Raw genomic sequence first — 24,259 nt, 5'->3', positions numbered from 1 at the left:
GCTGCCTGATTGGTTTCACTGAAGTGCTACTTGAAAACAAACTGACACTATTCCTTAAATACCCTATCCATCACTGTACTCATCCTCAAAAGAAAGTAAACAAGGCAAAATATCCTAAAGAGTCCTTTGCATGCTTTTGGGACCTGAAATTATCATGCCACATTAGCATAACTTGAACATTAAAAAAAAAATACCCAAAACCACCACAAAACCCTGCTCTGTGACACTGACAATCAAAACTGAAATTAGTAGAACTTAAATAAAGAAACCTGTGAATGTTAAGCCAAGTCTTTACTGACTTGTTCGATAAAACTTCACAATTTTAAAGAGGTCAAGAACTGCTATCATACTTCCAACCTGTTTAAGTTTCCAGATCAAGTTGTCAAATGCACTGTAATCCCATCCAATGCATCCTGGCCACATACGTACAGCCAGTACCTGTAGGAAACAGCAAAACCAACAGAACCACAAAAGCATTTCTCTCTCTCTGAAAAGTAATTCCATCCTCTCTGTTAAATGTAATTACGTATGTTCACAGTTCTCCTGGTCCTCTTCTGAGCACCTCGCCCTCCTCCAACAGGTTCCACCTTTCTTTCTGTCTGCTTCTGACTGCTCCCCAGTCAGACACAGCTTTATCTTTCTGCCAAAACTGGAACTGTCTTAACACAAGATCTAGAAATCACAGCTCTACACCATAAGGAAAAACAAAAAAAGCTTCAGAATTAAATAAAGCAGAATGTACAGTAGCACAACAGTACTATGTGCTCAAACTCCACAAGTGGCAAACCTTAAAGTTGCCTTAAAGAGGTCATCATCAGGGCTGGTGTCCTGCTGAAGTAGTCAGAATTGCATACAGGACCATGTTCCATCTGACCAGCAAACAGAGGACACTTTGGTTTTTCTTTTTTAATGATAGCTTTCTAGCCTCTTAGCACCTCATTCCTTCTGAAACTAGCTGTATTCCTAAAAAAAAAATATCCAAATTCACCTGCATTGATTCATATTTATCCTGTTGCAACTCAATCAGTTAAAGAAGCCAGACTAAGAAGTGGAATAATGAAGTAACCTAGAGCAGAGACAGCAAACCAGGAATAATTTGGTATTATACACACCAGAAGTTTAACACACTTGTGTTTATAGCTGGCAACAGCACTTGAGATGCAAAGGAAGAAGTTGCCTGGCATACAAGTGGAACTTTCAGCTTCCTTGTTTATTTCTGTGTATGTTAAAATATGCCTGTTACATGACAAAGTCGAGGTTGCCCATCTCTCACCACAGCAGGACACTGCCCAGTAGCACTTTTCATCATTGGACTGCAGTTCCATGATTCCAACAGAGCCACTCTATATTTCTGTGGTATTCAGGAAGCTTTGATGTCCTCACTACTTATCCTAGTTAAAGATGAGATCATCATTTTCCCTGAAGAGAGACAGCGTAAAACTTCAGGCCAAGCTCTATTTCTTCCACCTGGTACATACCTACCTCTGTGACTGCAAAACCAGTACCAGGTCATTTCAGGAGTTATTATTCTGTGTGTAATTAGGTCATATCACTGTCTACAAAAAAAGAGCATTACACAGGTATATAAAACATTTCAGTAAAGTTCATACCATCAGATCTCAGAAGAAAGAGATGGAAGAGAAGCTCACCTTTGAGCATCAACAAAAAAATGGCCTGATCAAAAGACCCCCATAGGTATCAGTGGGCTTTGAACCAAGCTGCTGTGTCAGCTCAAGTTGCCTGATTTGCATCTAATTATACAGAATGGTCAGATGAAATTTAATACCTCCATTGCATTTATATAAACTAAACCTCTCTCCTCCAAGCAAAAAATCATTAAGTATCTTACATATCTAAACGAACACCACCAGACAAGATGACCTTTATAATCACCACTGTAAGAAACACAACTATAAGTGACTCAAGGCATATGGCAAAATTAATTGTGCTAAAACAGATTGGTTTCCAATCTTTTAAATCCTGACAAACATTGATGTCTAAAATAAAAATGTACTACTGATTTTAGTTACAGGAAACACATAGCAGAACTTCCTCTTTATGTTACTGAATTCTACAGATCATGTTTATGAAAAAAGGTAATTCCATAATACAAAACCCCCTCAACTACTTACAATTACTCATTATTTAACAGACATGTTACTAAGGAAATGGTTTCACTTATTTTGTATAGATTTTGTGGAAGCATGACACCGAATGAAAACCATCAGCCTGAATTTGATCCTCAAAGCTCAATAACGATTCAAAAAGCAGTGACTACCACTACAGAATTCTAAGACCAAAAGATGTATATGGGTATGACTTAACCTGAGATATCCCAAGTGCTTTAAAAGTGAGACATCCTCACAGTCAATGAGATACAGGCAGGCATGCAACACTCATAGCAGCACAAGTCCAAGGAAATGCAGAAATACTGATTTTTTTCAAATGAAACAGCAAAGAGAATACTGATGAGCAGAGTGCAATTACTCATGCTGTATTTGTCCATGACAATATGAAAGGAGCTCTGCAAGGTTGGTTTCCTTGGGAGGAAGGCAGGGGGGTTGGGGTGGAGGCCGGGGGTGGGGGTGGGGGGTGGGAGGGGGGGTGGGTGGTTTTCCTTTTCTTTTTTGGTCCTGGCTGTTACGTGCTGCCTGACAGAAGGCTGCAGAGAGCTACTCTGGAGCATCAGCTGAATGTCAGCTCAGAATGCAGGATGCTACCAGCTGTGGTGCCAGTCCCATTCCTGCATCAGCACCGAGGGTTTTATGCTTTCTCTGAACGCTGGCTAAATCCGACAGGATCGCTGTTTAAAGAGAGATGGCCACAGACATAAGCAATGAGCCGTTTCATTTCACCGCTCCCTTGAATGACAACAAGCATTTCACATGGATATGACATGGGGAACGTAATGACCTTGCACAAATTAGAAGTGGACACACAATGAGACTCAGAACAGCTTCTTCCTCATGGAAGCCCATCTGCTACACACTATGGGTTCTCCTTTAATGATTTAAACAGGAGCAATCAAAAGGTTCTGATTCAGTTTAGAATCAAGATAATCACTCAGACACAGGATGAGCCATGGAAAAAATATGAAAAGACTATCTGATGAAGAAAAAAAAAAATCACCAAAAAGCCAGCACTGAAAAAAAAAAATGTAAACCACCGCTCCACAATTGTCAGTAAAGCAAAACATGGGATAATTTTTGTTTTGTCACAGGCAGACGCTGTATTGACACTTTCTGAATTAATTAAAAGCAGTACAAAGTTTCTAATAATCTCCAGACATTTTCTTAAAGCATTACAAAATCAATTAGGAAAAGAAAGAGAGAAGCTTTTGTGCAACAGCTCTTAATAAAGCCAAATATTTAAACTTAAAAAATTTTTTTAAGTTTGCCAGTGGGAAGCACATTGCACATGATTCTATTATAAGATTTCCAGTGTTGAATCTATCAGAACAAAAATGTGTCTTTAAAAGATAGTAAAAATGCGTTGCAGTACGTGGTCAGTAACAGTTTGGTGCATCACATCCTATCCAACTGCATAGGAGGCACAGAACCTGCTTTTCGTAAGCATTTCAGTATGTAAAGCCAGTATTACTTCAAGCAGCACCATTAGCTGTTTCTGCTGCCCACATGATATTAAGCCTCCAACTAATTAATCACCTCCTCCATAATGGCCAAATATGCAGGTTTTTAAAAAATGACTGTAAAAAGACCAGGAGAATTTTTGTTATTCTTTGAAGTACATTCTGAACACAGTTTATTATTAAGTGAAGTCAAAACATACTTTTGGGGATTTTTTTAAGGGAAATTTAAAAAATGGACCTGGAGAGGTTTCTCTTCTGTTAGAGGACATGAAGCTATAAGATATTCTGTGCCATACATTGAACCACAGGAAGAAAAAGTGAGCGTGAAAGAAAATGCCAGCTTCCCAAGAAATCCCTCTGCTACATCTAATTCATCATTTAATATATATATCTGTTCGATTCCAGAAAGCTTCACTCTACAAGCAGGCTGGTAAGAGCTTTAGGACTTAACACAAGCAATTTCTGAGACGATAAAGCTGAATGATGTCAGTGAGAATTGAGCAGTAGATGCTGAAGTATCAGCCTCCAAACCATGGGTTTTAAGAAATGGTTAAAAAACCTATTTTGATGAGCATGATAGCCGTTACTTTATATTTCCTCCAGAAATTAATTCAGTATAGAAATGCTACTTAAGATGACTTGGCAAGCATAACCTAGCAATTAGATGGGGAAATCCAGTCCCCCCGAGTTTTCTGCATACATACATTATTTACCAGGAGATACTTTCCCAAAAGTGTAATAAGGGGCAGAAAATGGCTGAGTGCAGCCAGAAAGGGAATTCAGCAAATGAGGCAGGAAAACCTGCCCATCAGTCCTAGTAATGAGGGAACCAAGACAAGAGGGTAGGTTTCAATTCCAGCCCTGGGTTACAAATGCCAATCAACCCAAGCCAGGATTTATAAGTGTGATCCAGCAGTTTTGGCAGACAGCAAAGTAATTAAGCTTCACTTGTCTGGAACAGGGGTTTGGTGGTTTGGAGCTGCAAAGCAGTTCCCTTCCTTGCCATAACTGAACCTCCTGACTTTATAAGGTTGGTCTGCTCTGCTCAGCAGCAAAGCACAATACCCAGAACCATCGTACCTCAGGCTACAGACATACCTGCAGCCTAGAAGGAGGTAAAGCTCACACAAAGTATCACTTGATTTCACATCTGCTTATTGCAAGCGATTAATTCAATCATGATTTATGCTGAAGCATCAAAAGGGAAACTGTTTCACTGCCATTTCAGGTAAAATGACACGACCTCTGCGTCTCTGGCTTTCATATCTATAACACAGCAATACCAGATGGTCACTTTTATAGAAATGTTCCCATGCCCTCAGAAGAAAGTTGCTGTCTAAAGGGCAAATCAGTACTATTCATCCTAAAATGCTAATACATAGCGTTACTTGTCGATGCTCCCATTATCCAATGAGAAAAAACATTTTTTTGAGCATCTCTCAAAATATGAAAGGATTTCTGACAAATCTCCTTTATCGGGAGCACTGACAGCTCTCAGCACAGTAAGCCAAGCCTGATTTTTGCACTACATCTGCAATATCTTTTATACTTGGGCAGCTGGCACAAAGTGAGAAAATTCATTAACATGCTAATGATGTGTCCTATTTAAAATTCCAGCTCTGATTATTGTGTGATTAAGTCTCTTCCCTTGACGTCTGCTTCCTTATATCTGCATTACTGTGAGAAATCAACAATTATTAATGAAGTAAAAAAAATAGGTGACCAATTTATACACAAGAGAGACAAACATACACACATATTTTAGCATTTCAGGCTTTTTTGTTTAATGTTTCCCAGACAAAGCAGTGTTATCTTCAGCAAAAAAAAAACATTTCAAAATAAGTTTCCACCAAGTCCACAGGCACAAAAGACAACAGGTCAAGGGCCAGATGATGTGGAAATAGCCACATGTAGCAATACCTGTGCAGAAAGTTTGGAGGTGCTATTTAAAAAAAGAAAAAAGAAAAAGAAAAAAAGCGGAGGGGTGAGGGGTGGGGGGGTGTGGGGGGGGGTGCTCCTGATGCAGGGAAAGAAGATTATGCCCTGGAAGAAGTACAAAACCAAGAATGAGAGGAGACAACAGTTCCAGTCCATTTGATTACCTTTCCTGAAGAAAAATTAAGCATCTCCTTTCTACAGTGAAAGACATTTAAACCTGCTAACTAACTTAAACTAGCATGGGCCTTCAAAGAAGGCCAAAGGACAGCTTGCTCTGCATTCCTTTCAGTAACCTTTGTTTAGTTTATGGACAGACACCTATTTCAGAAAGAGTTGAGCCAGAGCATAGCACAGCCCTGCCACAAAGAACCACCACAGGTGCATCCCTACTGCACGCCAGGACACAGATCAGCCAGCCTGGCCCTGATTATTTTGCTGCTTAAATTAGCATGCCTAATTTGGCCTGAAGGGCTCCCAATCGAACTCTGGGCAGGCAACTAGTAACAAAAGCCGGGGACATAACATCCACAGGTACCAGAGTTAGATGGAGAAAGGATTTCTCTCCCTGCCTCGTAGCTATAGAGCAAGAAGTCAAACTAACAGAGAACGGGCTGCACCAAGCAATGGTACCAACCACTCATGCTAATTTTAACTCACAGCACAGCGCAGCTGAGCCCACGCTGCACTACTGGCCCAAGGAGCAGAAGCATTTTAGGAGCCATCTTCCAGACAGATGACACACTCCCGAAAATCACCAGCAGGTCAACACCACTCCATCACCCCTGCTGCATCCCTTGTGCTGATACTAGTGGTCCCCACTGGGTCATATGGACAGCCTAATGCCCAACTCACATCAGTTTTTCCTGATGGGGCAGAAACAGGAGGAAAAGACAAAACCATCCTTCTCAAGATCAACACAGATTCTATTGGCATCAGTGAACTACAAAGCCTGAGGCCGCACAGTAAGTCAGCTCAGCTACGCGGACTCAGATCACACCTTTCACTGTGTGGTCAAAGCCAATACAATTATCTCCAGTCCTTTTAAACAATAGCAAGAACAAATGGTAACAGAATCACATTCCAATCATTTATGTTTTAGTCTCCAAACATCACAGTACCGTAGAAAATAACAACTGGTTTGTAAGAGTGAAGGCCACCTTCAAGACACTGTCTGTATATTGTTTTCCAGAGTGTACTGGAAGGCTCATGTTCAGTTAAACATGCTGGTATCAGACTCGTGACAGTGTTTTCAAAGCTGAGTTTTGTTAAAGGAGAAAATGGTACAGGTTATATGTTGGGGGTCAGGGATAAAGAAAAGGGAAGATCTCTGATTTCAATTTATGTTTCTCTGAATAGTATGTGCGTGATAGAATTTTATTTTACACAAGGACAAATTTCTCCTTACCCCTACAGGATTGCAATAAATTAAAAGAACAATCCACACAGTAAACACACAGTGTTTTGCAATGTATTCTCATAAATTGAGGGACAGTAGAGATCAGACCAAGGACACGTCTCATTACAGTTACGTGACTGCAAAAGGGGAAAAATGCCTATGAACTGCTACCAATTCCACTGCTTCAGCAAGAGCCTTGCACAGGTTTTGTTTAAAACCCTGCTAAGAAAATTACAAATAAGAAATACACATGTATTATAGGAAGTTTAATTGTCCTAGAAACAAAGGAGCAACAAAAGGGAGAGACTACAAGGTCAGAACTCTTCTCAACTCACTTGCAAATCCAAGCAGTAAGAAAACATTGCCTGATGTGCATTTGTGGGTTTGAATAACAATGCACTAATTTGAGGAACTACTTTTAAATTTTTTATCTAGTTTCTAAAAAAAGCAAGTCTTTATCCAGTAGTGTGCCTGCATTTATTGTTTTATATATATTCTTCTATACATTTTTAAAACAGTCTTAGATGTATGTAGTTGCCTACAAAACTTGATGTTCCTAAGACAGCTCTACTTATCTACTTGCTTATAAAGAAACTTCATGTGCCTTCAAAACAAAGGCACTTTCCTCTCTTCAACCAACCTACTGCTCATAAGATCCCAAAAAATGAAAGACACTTCAAACCCTGAGTGCTTTAAAGTAGCTCTCACAGTTATAGTGAGCTATTTAGAGGTAACTATAGTAACTGTACGTTTGTAGTCAAATGTTATTCAACTTTCTCATTTAATCAAGCAGTAAGGCCACTTTATCACCTTAACTTCTGGAGAGGGTACAGCAGACTAGAGGACAAGCCAAATCTAGGAATGACTTTGCTATTTGTTAACTTCTCATTAGCTTTCCCAGCAATAGCACAGAACCTCCCCATCCCACTGTGACACAACCACCCCAGCACACATCGTCATGAGCTGCGTTTAACAAGCTGTTTAACCTCTCCTCCCTCCTCCCCAAATTTATGAAGAACACTCTTGCGTACAGAAACAGGCATCCCTTGCACCTCATACATTCAGACCCATCATCAAGTAGGTTATATATATATATACACACACAAACTAAATAGTTATATATCCTAAATATGTTGCTGTTGTCACAGTCAACCACACGTACTGCTTCCATGAGAAAGACAACATAAGTTTCTCTGTCCATGTTCTGTTCTCATGTGCAGTGTCACCATCACTATTACAAAAATGGGCTTAGAAAACAAAGTTCCTCAGAATTGGGCTAAAACAGATTTCAAAATGGTATACATTACTGGGATAACCCTTCTGCCCCTCAGCCTCCCCCACACCTTCAGTGGGAACAGCTAAAAGCATATTCAGCATACTGTTAATCTCGGTACTGGCCAAATTTTCCTCAGAAAAATCAGTATGTTTTGTGAAATGCAGGGATTGTTCATCAAACCAAACAGATTCTAGGCATTCATGATGGAGAAAAAGCTGTAACAGCCTGTGAACTACTTACCAAAGGCATCCTCTCCTTGTTCAAGTTCCTGCTTCAGCCTGGTGTAATCATCTTTAATTCTCTCTAATTTTCGGACATTTCTGGCACTCACAACCAACAGTTCACTGAGAAGTCCTTCCAGCCCCTCCTTCTCAGATGTTAACGATCTTATTTCTTCTGTGAGATCCTTCGCAGTACCAAAATTACTTCCTGCATGTTTTGTGGGGCAAGGGGAAGAAAGAGAAAACACAGTGAAGCAGGCACTTTTAACATCTGTAGGTTACATGACAAACAAGAGAAATTAAGCTAACTACACTTCCCAACACCAACCTGAAAGACCAACGTGGAAGAAAAAAATCTGCTTTGCAAGCACCCACTTCATTAACATACTACAAAAAGAATCATACTTGTAGCAGATTTAACCTTCTTGTACACACAGAAATAGTATTATTTATATATATATATATATATTTGTAAAAGACACAATTTACAGTTTTGGAGAAAATCTCTTCCAGAAGTTCACACTTCAGGAAATGTCATACTGTAATTCATTGATGATTGCAGTGTGATCTGACAGACCATTTTCTTGTTTTGGAGGAACACCTCAACTCACAGTACTTTTGAAATAGACATTATCAATCTGCTAGACCTTATTTCCTCCTTGAACAAAGAAGCACTATTGTTGTTCATAACAAGTATAAATGACACATTGTATTGCTTAAATGGCACGCACCCCATGCAAAGACCATCAGATGGTTCTCCTGAGAGAACATATTTAAAAGTCTCAACCCTCAACTTTCACTTCCAGTTCTCCCTGAAGGAGGAAACCTTGAAACAGTCAGAAAAATCTCAGTATCACCAGCCCACATGGCTCTGGATGTTTTAAAAATGTTTGAACAGGGATCCAGAGTAAAAAGTTCAATTCCCAACCAGGTGACAGCATAGCATAGAAACATTTGCCCAAGTAACATTTCTGAAAAGCATTTTTATAAGAAGCTGGAGAGGAAAGTTTCTTCACAGAGAAATCTTGAGTATAAGTAGACAATGAGAATGAGATGCTCAGCTATTAAATGAGTTTCAAATAGCAGTAGAGTAACTCTTACAATGCTACATTTACAGCTATACTTGTGCCTTTTTGATGATTCAGCTACTGCAGGTGGGTGGGGTCAAGGCACCCAAAACACAAAAACCTACATAAAACTCAGTTTAAACTAAAGAATACTTGTTCAAAAATAATATCCATGTAGACTTGCCCGATACAAGACAAAGTTCTCTACTGTAAGATCTAAACTGTAATAGCATCCTAACTTGGCAAAATTTTGGTGATATGAACTAATAAATACAGGCATTACTAGTAAGTAAAGGCACTTAGAAAATTTAGCTTTGAAGCAGATACTAATGTAAAGCACATGCCCATCACATGTATAAGATGTCTCATCAGCTTCTGAAGTACACACAAATGACTCTAGGCTCCTGAAATAACTTTATACCACCACCCACATTATTGAGACATAAAGGTGTCATTTGGCTTTTGTTTCAGGAATATAGGCTGTTACTTATATACAACACATCAATTTAAAAGTTTATTTTAGAAACTAAGACATAATCCAAACCATCAAACCCCATCAGAGATTCCTCCATTGTGGCATTACATCCTTTATCTCAAAAGCATGAGTCCCAAAGCCATAAAAAGGAATTGTTTGACTGCTGTTCATTTCCTTCTTGTAGCTTCTCTGATGACCTTGTTCAGGTGAAGCTTTAACTGGCCCTGCACCAAATTCCACCTGTCCTTTCTCATGGCCCTGCAGAGCTTTGTATCCTGGCAGGCCATCACAGCACACGAGTGTCTCCATGATCAGATGGAGTGAGATGATCTTCCCCCTCTACTTTGCTCCGGTGAGATTCCACTGCAGTGCTGTGTCCAGCTCCAGAACCCTCAGCACAAGAAGGACACTGACCTCTTGGGGCAAGTCGAGAGGAGGTCACGAGGATGATGCAAGGGCTGGAGCATCCCTCCTACAAAGACAGGCTGAGAGTTGGGCTTGTTCAGCCTGAGGAAGAGAAGGCTCCAGGGAGACCTCAGAGCCCCTTCCAGTACCTGAAGGGAGCCACAGGAAAGCTGGGGAGGAACTGTTTGCAAGGGCAGGGAGTGATAGGATGAGGGGCAGTGGTCTGAAACTAGAGCAGGGGAGGTTTAGATCACACATGAGGAAGAAGCTCTTCACTCTGAGGGTGGTAAGACACTGGAACAGATTGCCCAGAGAGGTGTTGGAGGCCCCATCCTTGGCTTGATGAAGCTTCGAGCAACCTGATCTAGTGAAATGTGTCCCTGCTTACTGCAGGGGAAGTGGACTAGATGACCTCTAAAGGTCTGTGATTCGGCGATGCAGGACAGAGGAGCAGACACAGGACTCAACTATTTGCACTGTTTAGGAGACAGACACCTCTGCCACCTGCTGAAAGCGGCTCCATTCCTCCAGAGCCTAGGAGGGAGTCGAAACACTTCCAGCAAGTAATTGCAACCGTGCTCCTGGAGACAGATGCTGCAGCAGCCTTAAACAGCTGTATGAGGACAGGTGTGACAAGGGGAGACTGCACTTCCCTAAATATTTTAAAAGATTGTATCAAATCAGGTTTAAAGATTGAACACTTAAATATGTCAGCCTTTTTTTCTTGGGGGGGGAGGAGAGGGGGGCGTTAGCTGTTTTTTGGTGGGGTTTTTTATTTAATCCTAAGGCTATAGTAGTTTCAGTCAATCCTTTTGTCCTTACTTAAAGCTGACTTTTTTCCTGGTCTCGAGTTCTTAAGAGTTCAAAACTCCCCTACTTCTAATCCTCAATTAAAGACCTATTTTCCAGTTCCATCTTACAAAGAATTATACAATTAAAGAACTATAATATGCTTTACAAATCTTATTTTTCACTAGTGCATTTATTGAAAAACAACAGCAGAAATTGTATTATCCTAATCTGTCACATGTTTCCAAATGGGCAAAAAAGAACAGCAAGATAAACAAGACAAAATCACTAGGGAAATGGCAGGGATTCAGATGCTTCTAAGGCAACAAGACTTAGCATTAAACACTTCACCTTTACGTCACCTGAACTCATCCCAAGCATCAGCGCACAGGAGCCTTAATAAAACATGAAGGTGAGAGATTCTTCATCAGAATCTGGAGCCTGCTCCTACATTTCAGAAGACAGCGAGGAAAGAGGGATGATATTACATATGAAAGTTTTATACATACTGAATGGATCTTAATTCCCAGAGGGGAAGTTTATATCAAAACTGAGCTTTGAGGAAACAGCATCAGATACATGCCCAAAAGCCAAAACAAAACTGCCTGATGCAGCTTCCCATGACAGCAGAGATGTCTGAAAGTCTGCAGAGAAATTTAGGAAGAACATACACAAACTCACGCACCACAAGTGCTATCAGTGAGCTTCTGACCTCAATCACAGCAACCAAAATAACTGCTTTCTAAATGCCACCAGAAGGTTGATTTAAAAATTAATATCTAGTCCCTAGCTCCCATCATTAAATAACATGCCCTCCTGGGGCCTTCTGCTTAAAAGACAAGGCCAACTTTGGATGCCATACAAACATTCTGAAAATGCATCAAGATATTTTGTTCTGCCAATATCCTAAAAATGGGAAAATTCCTCTTTTGCATGATAAAATAATTATTTTGCCTAAGTGAACACAGAAACTTTTGTCAACAATTCAGAGCTTTTTTTTGTATAGCCTCACTGCCTGAAGAGTTCTAGTTGGGTGATATTAAGTAAATAAAGTCAGTCCTAACTCTTCCCAGGAAACTCAGAAACAACTGAAGCTAACAGGACTGGTCACTCACAAAATGTGTATGGAGAGAACAAAACCAAAAAATTGATGGTCTAAGACCAAAGCTGAGCTTCTGGTACAAGACAGGGATTCTGTGGAGGAGACAGAAGGGCAAAACGCCACTTTTCCCATCCTTCCTCCTGTGTCACAGTGAGGCTTATTAGTGATGTGCAAATACACATTCACATAAACACACTGAGCACACCACCAAATGGGGAAACCCACAAATTCAGAAAACTTCATAAACATCCAGCCTAGAAAGTCTATTGTGCTACCAGAATCTTGTATCTGTACCATTTCAACTGGAATAAACACAGTGCTCAGACAAAACGGAGGGTAAGGGAAGGAGGGGAATTACCATGTGACAAACTTGGGTTTATAATTATATCTGAAATTATTCACGGCCAAACTGATTACACTCCTACAAGTACAACACTGAAAAGTCGTATTTCCACTTTCCAGCTATTTGAAAGTATTCAGCGCTCCAAACAGGTTGAAAAATACACCTGTAGTACACTGTCACAAGGAGCTGAAAACATACACTTAATTTTGAGGGGCTGAGCCTTACTGTGATCTCAAAAGACAGCAACAAAACCCCAGTTTAAGCTTCCTCCTTAATCTTGCCCTCTGGGGCTTTCTCCTCATGTACATCCTTCAGAACCCACTCTCTATAGATAAGGACATCAGGTAAGCTCCAATGGCTTGATGTGAAGGCCAAAAATACCGCCCAAACCAAGCAAAACATCCCACACTAAACAAAAAACCAAACAAAAAACCCAACAAAAAACCCCCAACATATATCCCAAGGCACAAAGTAGTTATATAACTGCTTTTACTTACTGTAGACATAAAAAGCATGTTTGCCTTATTTTTTCTCTCTTCCCAAAACGTTACTTGTATAGCTATACACTACAGCTAAGGAGTGCTCTGCATACTAAGTATATTTTCTTTATACGTAGTTACATGCACAAACATCCATTATAATAGCTCATAGTCATATTTTACTATATTGGGCAGACTGTTGCCCATTTAGTAGCCTCAAACTAACATCTCATTATTTTGATCCCATTTGCCAGCAACAAACTGACTAAAAATATGGCTTGAAATCTGTCCCATTTTGTAAAACCCAACAAATGTGTTATTATTTAGGCTTTGTTAAATATTTCCTTTCCAAAATACAAGGCAAAGTTAATTGCCCACAACTTCTGTACTCCTGCTTTTTCTCACATTTATGCCAGAAACTACACACGCTCATAGTTTCCATTATTCATGTGTGAAGCAGAGAGGTACATCCCACCACTGCTGAAACTATGGTCGCTGTAGTACATGCAAAGGAGTAATTTATGTGTAACAGTAAAGGATGCACACTGCACACTGGCTTGAATGTAGGAAAGAACAGGCAGAAAGAACATTATTTATCATTATCCATAAGTTAATTCTTCAGGGGTTAACATTGCTTTTAATAATATATAAGAAAGCAAAAATTTACATTGTAGCTTTGGGCATTTGCCACCCTGGTAGCTATAAATGGGACTGGAATTCAAGGCTGAAAATCCTCCGTCCTATGATTAATGAGAATACAAACTGAATCCAACACCAGAAAAGAAATTGAAAAAAATAAATATCATTCAGCTGCTCACAAAGAAAAGAAGAAAAAAAAGCTAAAAGCGTGACCGAAATGGAAGTTTTCTGGAAGCGCTGCTAACGTGTTTGCATCTCTGAAAAAACAAATACCAAATGAGGGACAATCTTCCCATTTTACGGAATTCCAGCCTATCGGAATCACAGTTATTGTTTTTAAGCAGTAACACATGCCAATGCTTTTATGAAGCATAATGCAGCTCAGTGATTGATGTGATCCTGAAAGGTAAAGTAGGAAAATCCATCTAGAAGCAGGTGAGAGACCCCACAGAAATACGTTCAGAGGAGAGACAGTCAGCCACCAAAAGCCTCTGGTACCCAGGCTGAATCACTTGCCACAGAACAACACAGGAATACAGAATCACAAGGTTGGAAAAGACCTTTAAGAACATCATGTCCAATCATTCCCATCCTAAAGCTTTTAAACCATATCCCTAAGTACTTCATCTACCTTTTTTGTAGACTCATCTAGGGATGGTGACTCAACCCCCTCCCTGGGCAGCCTGGTCCAGGCCCTGACAACTCTTTCAGTGAAAATTTTTTTCTAATATTTTATCTGAACCTGCCCTGGCGCAGCTTTGTGCCATTTCCCCTTGTCCTGTCTCCTGTCACCTGGCTGAAGAGACCATCAGCCACCTCTCTACAACCTCCTTCAGGTAGTTGTAGGTGGTGATAAGGTCTCCCCTCAGCCTCCTCTTCTCCACACTAAACAGCCCCAGCTCCCTCAGCTGCTCCTCATATTATTTGCCCTCCAGCCCCTTCACAAGCCTGGATGCCCTTCTCTGGACACAGTACTTGAGGTGTGGCCTCACCAATGCCGAGTACAGGGGCACAATCACTTCCCTAGACCTACTGGCCACACCATTTTTGTTACAAGCCAGGATGCCATTGGCCTTCCTGGTTGCCTGGGCACACTGCTGGCTCATAGTCAGTCTGCAGTCACCCAACACCCCCAGGTCCTTCTCCAGACTCTCTTCCCCAAGCACTGCATGGGGTTGTTATGTCCCATGTGCAGCACTCTACACTTGGCATTGTAAAACCTCATCCCATTGGTCTCAGCCCATTGGTCCAGTCTGTTCAGATCCCTCTGAAGAGCCTCCTTACCCTCAGGCAGATCAACACTTCCTCCCAGTTAATACAAACAAAACAAAATAAGGGGGGTGGGAGATACGACACGATACCCATCAACAATAAAATTTTAAATCAATAAGAACAACTCAAAGGTTCAAGTAAAAATTCCCAGTGAGAAAAGGCAAAAAAAAAAAAAAAAAAAAACACTGAAGAAAAAGGCAGAGGTTTGGAAGGTGGCAACTCGATAATGCTGAGACAACCTGTTCAAAGGAGCACCAGCTGCCGGTGACTGCCAAGCCACCAGAGACTTTCAAGCATCTACAGTGGGGGTGGCAAACACAGCCCAGGTGCACATGTGTCCCACCAATTTACCATGTGTATTTGCCAATAAATGGTTGTTGCAAGTCACATATAACTGTCTTTCAACATTGTATAGGATGCCCAACAGAAAGCCACTTCAAGGGTCACCCGATAGCACAGACTCATGAGCATACAGGCTTCCCTAAATAATCACTTCTCCCTCCCTCCCAGCTCCCATTCACCTTATGCCTTTCACTCTCTGGTTCTTTTACACCTTCCCTCTCTCCTGTTCTTGCCTCCTTTCACTACAACTACCAGAGGAGAGGAAGGGACATACAGAGAGTAGAGAAACAACCCAGACCTGATCCTCCATGACTTGAAGGCTGCATGAGATCATCAACACCCTTTTGACCAACCACACCAAAAAAGATCAGGGAGAGAAATATTCATGTCGCATAGTTTAGGCTCCAGAAGTGCACATCACTGTTTAGAGATTTGTCATCTTGGCTCTGTGGACAGTCAGTGGAAAGAGGGACATCACTGCCCACTTCCACAGACTGCGCAGGGTTTTCTTGTGTCCCCCTCCAGCCCACAGCACACAGCCTTTCCTTGGGGCAAGAGCACCTTCCCTTCACTGCTCTCTCCAGCCAACATTTCTCCTTTGAGCACAAAACCCCAGAAAAGGAAGTGCTGAAGAGATTACCTGACCTTCTCTTCCTCTCCAGGAATAAGAGCTTAGGTAACAGGAGAGAAAGAAAGTTGTTACATGACTGAATGACTTCTGCAACAGAAGCAATGATTTTCTGCTGTCTGGTCACATATCATGCTGGAACTTCAGCTACAACAAATTAGCCTTGAAGTTCACTGAAAGACAGTAACATCCAGCAGTCTCATTTAGAAATGAGATAAGAAGAGAAACAGCATCGCTGTCTGAGGCCTGCGTGACTGTGTGTGAGTTTGGAGGAAGGGGAGGAAGATGTGCATGCTCCCGGCTGTATTTTTTAAATAAGTTCACAGACTTGCCAAAAAGTACATCGATTCCAATACACAGTGGCAAATTTCACTTCACAGAGCATAAAGTGACTGCTGTGGGAAGACATGCCAATACACAACACTGTACACTGCAGCCAGACAGTGTTATAGGCACGGAAAAAAATTAACCTCAATATGCCTCCCAGCCACCAACTCAAACTGCTGCTGGAAGCAAGAATCTGAAAGGAGGGAACCAGCAATGTCATCTGACAAGACACAGACCTCCATCGGACTCCTATTCATCAAAACACTGAGCCTTCACATCAAGGCACGAAGAGGCATTGGTCTTTCTGCCTTTAAGACTAATCGAGTCCTCAAACTGTTGCCAAACAGTAATTCTCAGAAACAGGAACGATAAAAAACCGGGAGCACCACTGCCTTCCAACGAGACACATGCATAGTCTGCCTGGGGAAGATCATCATGTCACGAACTTTATGCCCATACACATCTCTGTCTGAAATGACAACACAGGCACGAAAACAAGACATCCACATTACCAAAACACGCAGATGTACAGCTGAAAACATCCCTCAGCCTGCACAGGCATCTTCCAGCCTGACTGCTCTGTCCCCTAGCACAGTTGTTCCCAACAGGAATGCTTACCACCGAAGCTGGAAGGCTGGGGGCTGTTTTCTTACAGTTACTTTCTGAGCTTGCACAACTTTGCCTAAATGAGAATCAGAGTGGGCAAATATGCAAAAGTCCCCGCATTAAGTTCTGTCTTGTATTTATGTCAAGCTATTTATAAACTACATTTCTACACTGACATAAAGGAAAAACCCTTTTCATTGTACTGCTGGAAATCCTCCTACAACAGCATTTCCAATTAGCTCCCACTTGCAGGCATTCAATGAAATAGTGCTAACTGTAGAACAATGACACAAGATCTTTCTACTGGTGTGTATATTTTTAAGATCAGATTTATTTATTAGCTACCAGCAAGTCACCTTATTCTAACTTCTGCACTTGGATCTATTATATTTGCAAAGACAAAATTAATGACGTGCATCTCAAGTTTTTCATTCACATCTGCTTAGCTTCTGGCTAGCCAATTTCCCACTCTCCAGTCCCACGCTATTGCATGTTCTCAAGTGGAAAAAAAATTCACATAGAGTTTATGAAGACACCGTAAAAATATACCAAGCAATCTCCTTCCTCAAATTCAGGAAACAGATGAAAATATTATTTAAAAATCATTTTACATTTCTTATTTCAAAATTATTTTCCCATTAAGGGAAAACGAGAAACACCGTATCTCACATATCATTTGCACTCCTGCTAAACAGCCTAAAAGTTAGCTAAATTTTTGTTACATTTCTACAGTTTCATTCACACTTGTTAACACAGTGTTTTATTTGTATTTTCTTACTGGCTTGGGATTATTTCATTTCCAAATTGTTCCCCCCAAAATTTCATGATGTTAAAAGAAAGAACAGAGTATCACATACTGCCACGTTTGTCCCATAAATTATGAAAAAAAATTATAAGCATGTTAAAAGCTATTTTAAGCAGCAACTTTTATAATAATCACAGAAACATTTCTAAGCACGGACACTCAAGTGCTTTATTTTAATAAAAAACAATCTACTAGATGATAAGTCATAAGATTTCTTCCATAAGTATTTACAAATGTGTATGTCAACAGTAACATCTCATGCAATCAGGAGTACTTGTTAGCTATAATTAGCTAAAGCTACTGACTTAAAAACCATGAACAGTATAATAAGATTCTACTAATTATGTTTGGAGAAAAATTCTGGACTAGCATCTCAGGAGTATTAACTGCAAGTTATTTACCACAACAGGCAAATGCCAGTAGAAGTAAGGGCAGTTATCTGAATTATAGCTGTTGATAGAAATAGCTCTTGAGCATTTAAGTACAGGCTTCTTGGGTCTTTTACCCAATATGAGTTCTCACTAAGATTTAAATAATCTACTGTATTTATTCTATGACCCTCAATATCTCAAAGATTCCCAAATGTTCTTTCTTTCTCCTCCAAAGTTAATTTTACACTTCTACTACAGAAGAAATAATAGGGAGATGAGACATTTACATATGCAGCACTGTCTCTTATGTCTTTACAATATCATTTATCATATAACCTTAACATTCAAGGTCTTGTATGGACAGGACTGATAGACTTGTTACACTTACATTGCATTTATTGTGGTGTTTTCCTCTCCAAACAAGATTCTCCATATTCTGACATTGTCTGGTGCAAATATACCAATACTGCAAATCAACATGTGTGAACTAGAAAGTACAGTTTGGATCAATGCTGTCTGAAGCTATCAGGGTAGCCATAAAGGCTGAGGTATCCACCATGCTTCTGAAGTTATCATATAATCACATCATTGCATGTAAATGCTGAAAACTAATGCATCAGTTAACTATATTCTTAAGCTCACCTAACTTAACTTTTTGGATACATGAATCCAGATGTGCACAACTGTATTTGCAACCTACGTGCTTTTCCACTGTTCCAAAACGCTTCCTCAAGGAAAACGCTACATTAAACAAACACGAGGCAACATCTGTCTGGAGAAAAGTAGTTGTTCTCAGCATCCATTAGTCCTGCTGTTTGAGGAAACTGTTTGAATGATTGATCTAACTGCTAGAGTAAAAAAGCAGAAATAACAGATGTCTACCTTTGCCTGATGCTTCCAGATGAAATGAAGCCTTCTAACTATGACCACCAAACTTTATTCTTATTGCCTATTTATATGTACACTATAATTGCCTCTGAATTTCACACTGTTCCAAGACTGTCCTTCAATAATTGCATATTACCCAATCGAAGATTCTCCCACCCTCTAATGATTTAATATATGCATGCTGTTAATTAATGTTCTCTCAGCTGCCTGACAGTTCAGGCGTATGTACATAAAGTATCTTGTTTAAATCTTAACCAGTATTTATAGAAGGTTAAGGACTACTTCTTAACTATGTCTTATTTAAGAGGTGTCATTCATTTACCCCTAACACAGGAATACACAGAAATTTAACACTTCAGCTACTTCAGCCTTCTCTAAATTATCCACTGTTCACTGCTTCTGCCTTGTTAAGTTTGGTTTTTTTAAAAAAAGCTATTTTTATCTCCTCCTTCCTCTTCTGCATTTCTGCATTTACCTTCCTGACTTGTTTCTCTGCTAGCAGCGATTCCTTCTGCATCCTGGCTTTTCTGATTTCATCACTGCATATTGTAAAGTACTTTTTTCAGTATTTTTTTTATACTTTCAGATATTTGAGAGCTTTTTCTATTCCTGAATTTCTCTTGTATCTTCTGCATACTACCCTCCATCTATCAATGTATCTGTGTCCTACGATGAGCTAAAGAAATTACAGTATCTATTCTCATCAAATCACCTTTCCTCCTTGATTTTCAACTAGTTCCCTCCAGAATTCTGCCTTAGTAACAACTTACGACTGAACAATCGCAGCCATTAAAATTCTCTGAAGAGTTTTTCAGAGCTAGAACAAAAAAAGAAGCACTGCTTATCGGTACTAAGAAACAGCACTGATATGTCTTAAAAAGCACAGAAAGGCAATCACAGCCGCAGTACTGTGGAAACAGTTTATAGAAACATCAGCATTAAATTGTCTTTTTGAATTCATTCCTGAAACAAGCAACCTCTTTTAAGAGCTAACAAGTATAAAATATTGTTATGAAGGTTTTGGAAATAGTCGTCACTTACTCTCGGTGTGTCAGACTGAGGTACATTTTTTTCTGGCCAGCTGCTTCCTGCTGGCAGCACACAGCAGTTGCATATCCAGTTTATGGGCTATTTTGTTCTCCCAAAAGTACAAAATGATTGGGGAAAACTTTAATCTGCCTACATTCTAATAGCCCACAGGCAGAAAATGGTAAATACACCTCACAGGTAGACACAGAGAAATAGAGAGGGTTTCCATTCTGGAAAAGTGTTATGGGAAGGAGAACATTGAAAATACTCAGCACCAATACAAGATCTGGCCCTTAAATACCTTCAGGATTTGCTCGAGTCTGACATTTTTCATTTTTGGCAAAAAAACCCTCACGTGAACCTCACAAGGTTTCATTTTAAAGTAATTTGTTTGTGCCAGAATCACATATCGAGTTCCGAAGGTAATTCACCAACTGACAGCTACAACATGTTGCCTTGACATGCATTAAAAACCATCCAGCCTTTCTTTATTTGGTATAACACTGGAAAAGTCCAGGTACCAAGTCTACATTCCCTCTGACTCGGCTTTCACTCTGAGGCAGGTGTGTAGCAGAGACATTTGCAAACACCTTGCTGAATTAGAAACCCACCTCTTCAAACTTAAGAGAACTGTGCTTTGCCTTTTTTAGTAGCAACCAGTGCAGTAATCCCAGGTAAGCAGCATGTAAAGCTGTTACCTATCAGACCCTAATCACATTTCAATGTTTTACTGGTCATAAATAACACGAGCAAGTGTGTGGAGGACCAAATTGCTTGTTTGCTGCCGACAAAGTTGTTTAATGATCAGAACGGCAGAAGGTGCCAATCGTATTCCATGTCACAAGTGTCACTTAAAGCCGCATTTGTAATTATTATACCTTTGTTGTAAATTTATGTTCTTAGCTAGAAGGCTCAAGGCATGTGAGCTGCAAGAAACAGATCCTGACATTTATCAATTTCACCTATGGAAAAGTATCTTTCTTCACACATTTACCGCCTACCACACAGCAACCACTTCACCAGTGCTTCCCAGCTGTGGGGAGGAGCCTGCAGTATCTTACACAAGGCATGGCACAGCCCAGTTCTGCCAGGCTTGCCATGACTTCAAAGGACCTACTCAAGTGCACGTCAATGACTTTTCGTAAGAAATCTCAGCAACAGAAATGTCAACAACTGCTCTATCACACCACTCATCAATGTTAGTCCTCCTCATCACGTAAAACTTACCTGAAACAGCCAGCATTTTGGCTTCCAGTAGCGCTGGTAGTTGAGTCTCAATATCGCTCACTTTCCTCCTCAAAGTAGTGCAGAGCTTCTGACTCGTGCAAACCTAGATTGAGGCAGACAGCCGTGATATATAATTCACTCATGGAAAAGTAGACGGCAGTTTAAACGGGGCTTCAAATGTTCTTGGTTTACAGACATGACATAACATCCTACAGCAAGGTAAAGCAGCTTAATAAAAAGTGATGTCTTTACTGAAATCCCCAACACAAAACTTCCAGGCTTTGCCACACATTCGGTTTCAAAAATGGGGAATGGTATTAGCACTGGCTACCTGCACGAGGGGGGATTTTTCACACTACTAGCTAGGGAGGCTGCACATAGAGGAGAGGCCATCTGACCATTTCTGTACAATTTCAGCATTAGCAGCAATGCCTGGAGTAGAAGCTAGCCAGTGTTTGGAGTTTAAGATGCACTGGCACAAAGTAGAGCAGTTTTTATACAAAATATACTGTGCTTTACATCTTAACTCAAAACAGGCAGAGCAGCCATTGTTAATTCTCTGTGCAGGTAATCAATAAGGCTAAACCAGTTCAATACTGTACTGTTTCGCAGTCAGGAGACACAACTGACTGGGGTTTAGGTTTCTGACTTTCCTTCTCTCTTTTTTTTTTTTTTTTAATCTTTTTAACTGAAAGTTCCTTCAGCAATGAATCAGGACTGGTACTGAAAACATGGAGAGAAACAGGAGAAAGGAGGAAAGGAAGTTCAACTGTTTCTGTACCTTACTTTTATGTGTACATTGCCACCTGAGAAGGACCTTATACAGCATACACAATTTGTACAATTCCCACATATTCACCTATGTTGGTTCTTAGCTCCACATTGCATCAGTCGTGGAGGAAAGCAAAATGAACAAACACAGAAATCCTTCATCAAACCAAGTCAAATCCCTTGTTCTGAAGGCAGACATCAAACACTCGCTTAAAATTGTAGCTGACACTTGAGAAAACATTACACTCACTTGAACCGAGGGTAAAGCAATAGTCAAGAGAGGCACAGGCCTGTAGTGAAGAGATGAGATGTGAAATGAAATCTCCAGAGGAAAGTTTCCCTGCCCTCCTTGACTTTCTCCCTCCTCCCACAAAAATAAGAGTTCATACTGAACTTATTAACAGAAGCACAGCTATCACTTCGCTTTAAGAGGAAAAGCCTTACAGCTCTAACAGCTTATCTGTTTGCACAATTAAAATATAATAATTCAGATATGACACTAACTGTAAATCCTTTTAAATGGATAATACCCTCTTGCTTTAGCTGAGAGCATCTGTTAACCATAAATGGGTCATATTTTTTCTTGAGTCAACAGAACTATCCTCCAAGCACTAACTGTTACTATCTAAAGACTTCAGAGTCTTCCTATTAATTTAAAAACATATATCTCATCACTTCTGCACCTACTACAATTTTTCAACTCCCACATATTTCACTTTGTTTCAGTCCCCCCCTCCTAAGTGACCTGCCTACTAATTCACTTAAAATGTTTTTAAAAACCCAAACCTGTCAGAGGTGAATAAGCATGCCCAAAGAACCCAAAGGCCATTTCTGTCTCATGTCTCCAAAATAAATCTGAAAGATTTTAATGACTTCTTTCTAAGCAGCACTCTCTCTTTAGGGGTACTGAATGGCTCAGTGAATTGCAATTAGATGGGGAATCTTTCAGCTCCAGGAAAACTGCATGAATATATCCCACGCTGGTAGTAACTTAAAGTCATTACCACTAGACAGCTGTTTGGCAATTATGCAAAATAAGCTGGGAGGTTTAATCAGTTTCTAGTGAACACTGTCCACTTTGTAAACACTACTGTCAGAATGAAGCTCACTGGCACTCTTTATTAACGGACCAAGTGCAGGGACCAGAGGCTGAGAGGCAGTTCCTCTAACTCACAGAGATGATTCTTCTGGAACATGAGATAAGTACACCACCGAGCCTCTGCTTGTACCTACGTCATGTGTAGCCTGGAGATAAATGAACAACATTAATCTTCAGAGCTATCATATGGCATAGTTCGACACAACTAAATGAGCGACTGGGAGAGGCAAAATAATATAACATCCTCTAAACTAATAACGCTGCTTCTACGTTACATCAGTTCTACTCTACAAGCTCCAATTCTTTTCATTTTTTCTAATTATTTTATCTCAATAACAGCTACCATTATTCATCACGGTAGCATACTGAGCCACTAAGGAAAGGTTATTTCTTAGCTAACAGAGATGATGAACATCCAAAGCAGCGTCCTCTCCAGCTCCTGGGGAATGTGCCGTCCATCCCGAACCAGCCTGCCCACAAGCACCTATGCCGGTGGCCCCAGCAATGCCTTTTCCCTGATCTCAGTGACCAGCTCAGCTGCAGCCCATGGAGCAGCAAAATTCAAGTCTGAAAAAAACACCCAAAAAATACCAAACCTCCCTTCTCAGTTTCAGAGAAGCTCCTTACAGTCAATACTACTGTACCTATTTAAAAACTCTGTTTGGTGGTTGGCAGGGGGGTGTGCAGACTTTCAAAAAAGGCTCTTGTTTAGGAAAATACCTTACAAATCTGTGTTCAGACACCCAGATGCTACTCAAAAAAAGCAGTCTATCTGAAACCAGTAGGACTCCAGTTAGCAAAGATACGAAGAACCAAGATGAAAAGCAGCAAAAAATCAAAAGCAAATTTGCCCGTTGTCATCCTCTTCCATCTTTCCAGCTTATGATGTTAACCTAAAGCAGCAAAAGCACATCATATTTTCTGAAGGAAGAAGGTGGGTAAGGGAGATTGTTCCCTTCATTAACAGGTGAATTGCAGCTTTTGCAGCTTCTGCTGAAAACAACACAGATAAGGCAGAGCAGGCCATAGAAATACTAGTGGCACAGGGGGAAAGAAAAGACTTTTGACAAAGTTGTGTTTTCCCCAGCTCTATTCAGTTTGAGCAGAAAATAATAGGATGATATGATCTGAATAAATAAAAGGAAAAATGATTTGGAGAAGTCTCATTATGTGCT

At 40.3% G+C, this 24,259-nt stretch overlaps 1 protein-coding gene across 1 annotated transcript in view; it reads right to left on the bottom strand.

The window, feature by feature from the left end:
• DISC1 (DISC1 scaffold protein) overlaps positions 1–24,259 on the bottom strand; it is a gene marked incomplete at its 3' end in the record, with an annotated part of 185,823 nt that overhangs the window by 94,928 nt on the left and 66,636 nt on the right. The window contains exons 7-8 of the mRNA XM_084261835.1: positions 21,215–21,317; positions 8,440–8,628 (exon numbers count right to left, since the gene is read on the bottom strand). Of these exons, the coding sequence (XP_084117961.1) occupies positions 8,440–8,628; positions 21,215–21,317 (292 nt within the window). The remainder of the gene's footprint in view (positions 1–8,439; positions 8,629–21,214; positions 21,318–24,259) is intronic.

Source organism: Gallinula chloropus (assembly GCF_964237585.1).
Source record: "Gallinula chloropus genome assembly, chromosome: 3".
NCBI lineage: Eukaryota > Metazoa > Chordata > Aves > Gruiformes > Rallidae > Gallinula > Gallinula chloropus.
This window is presented reverse-complemented; position numbering and strand designations above follow the sequence as displayed.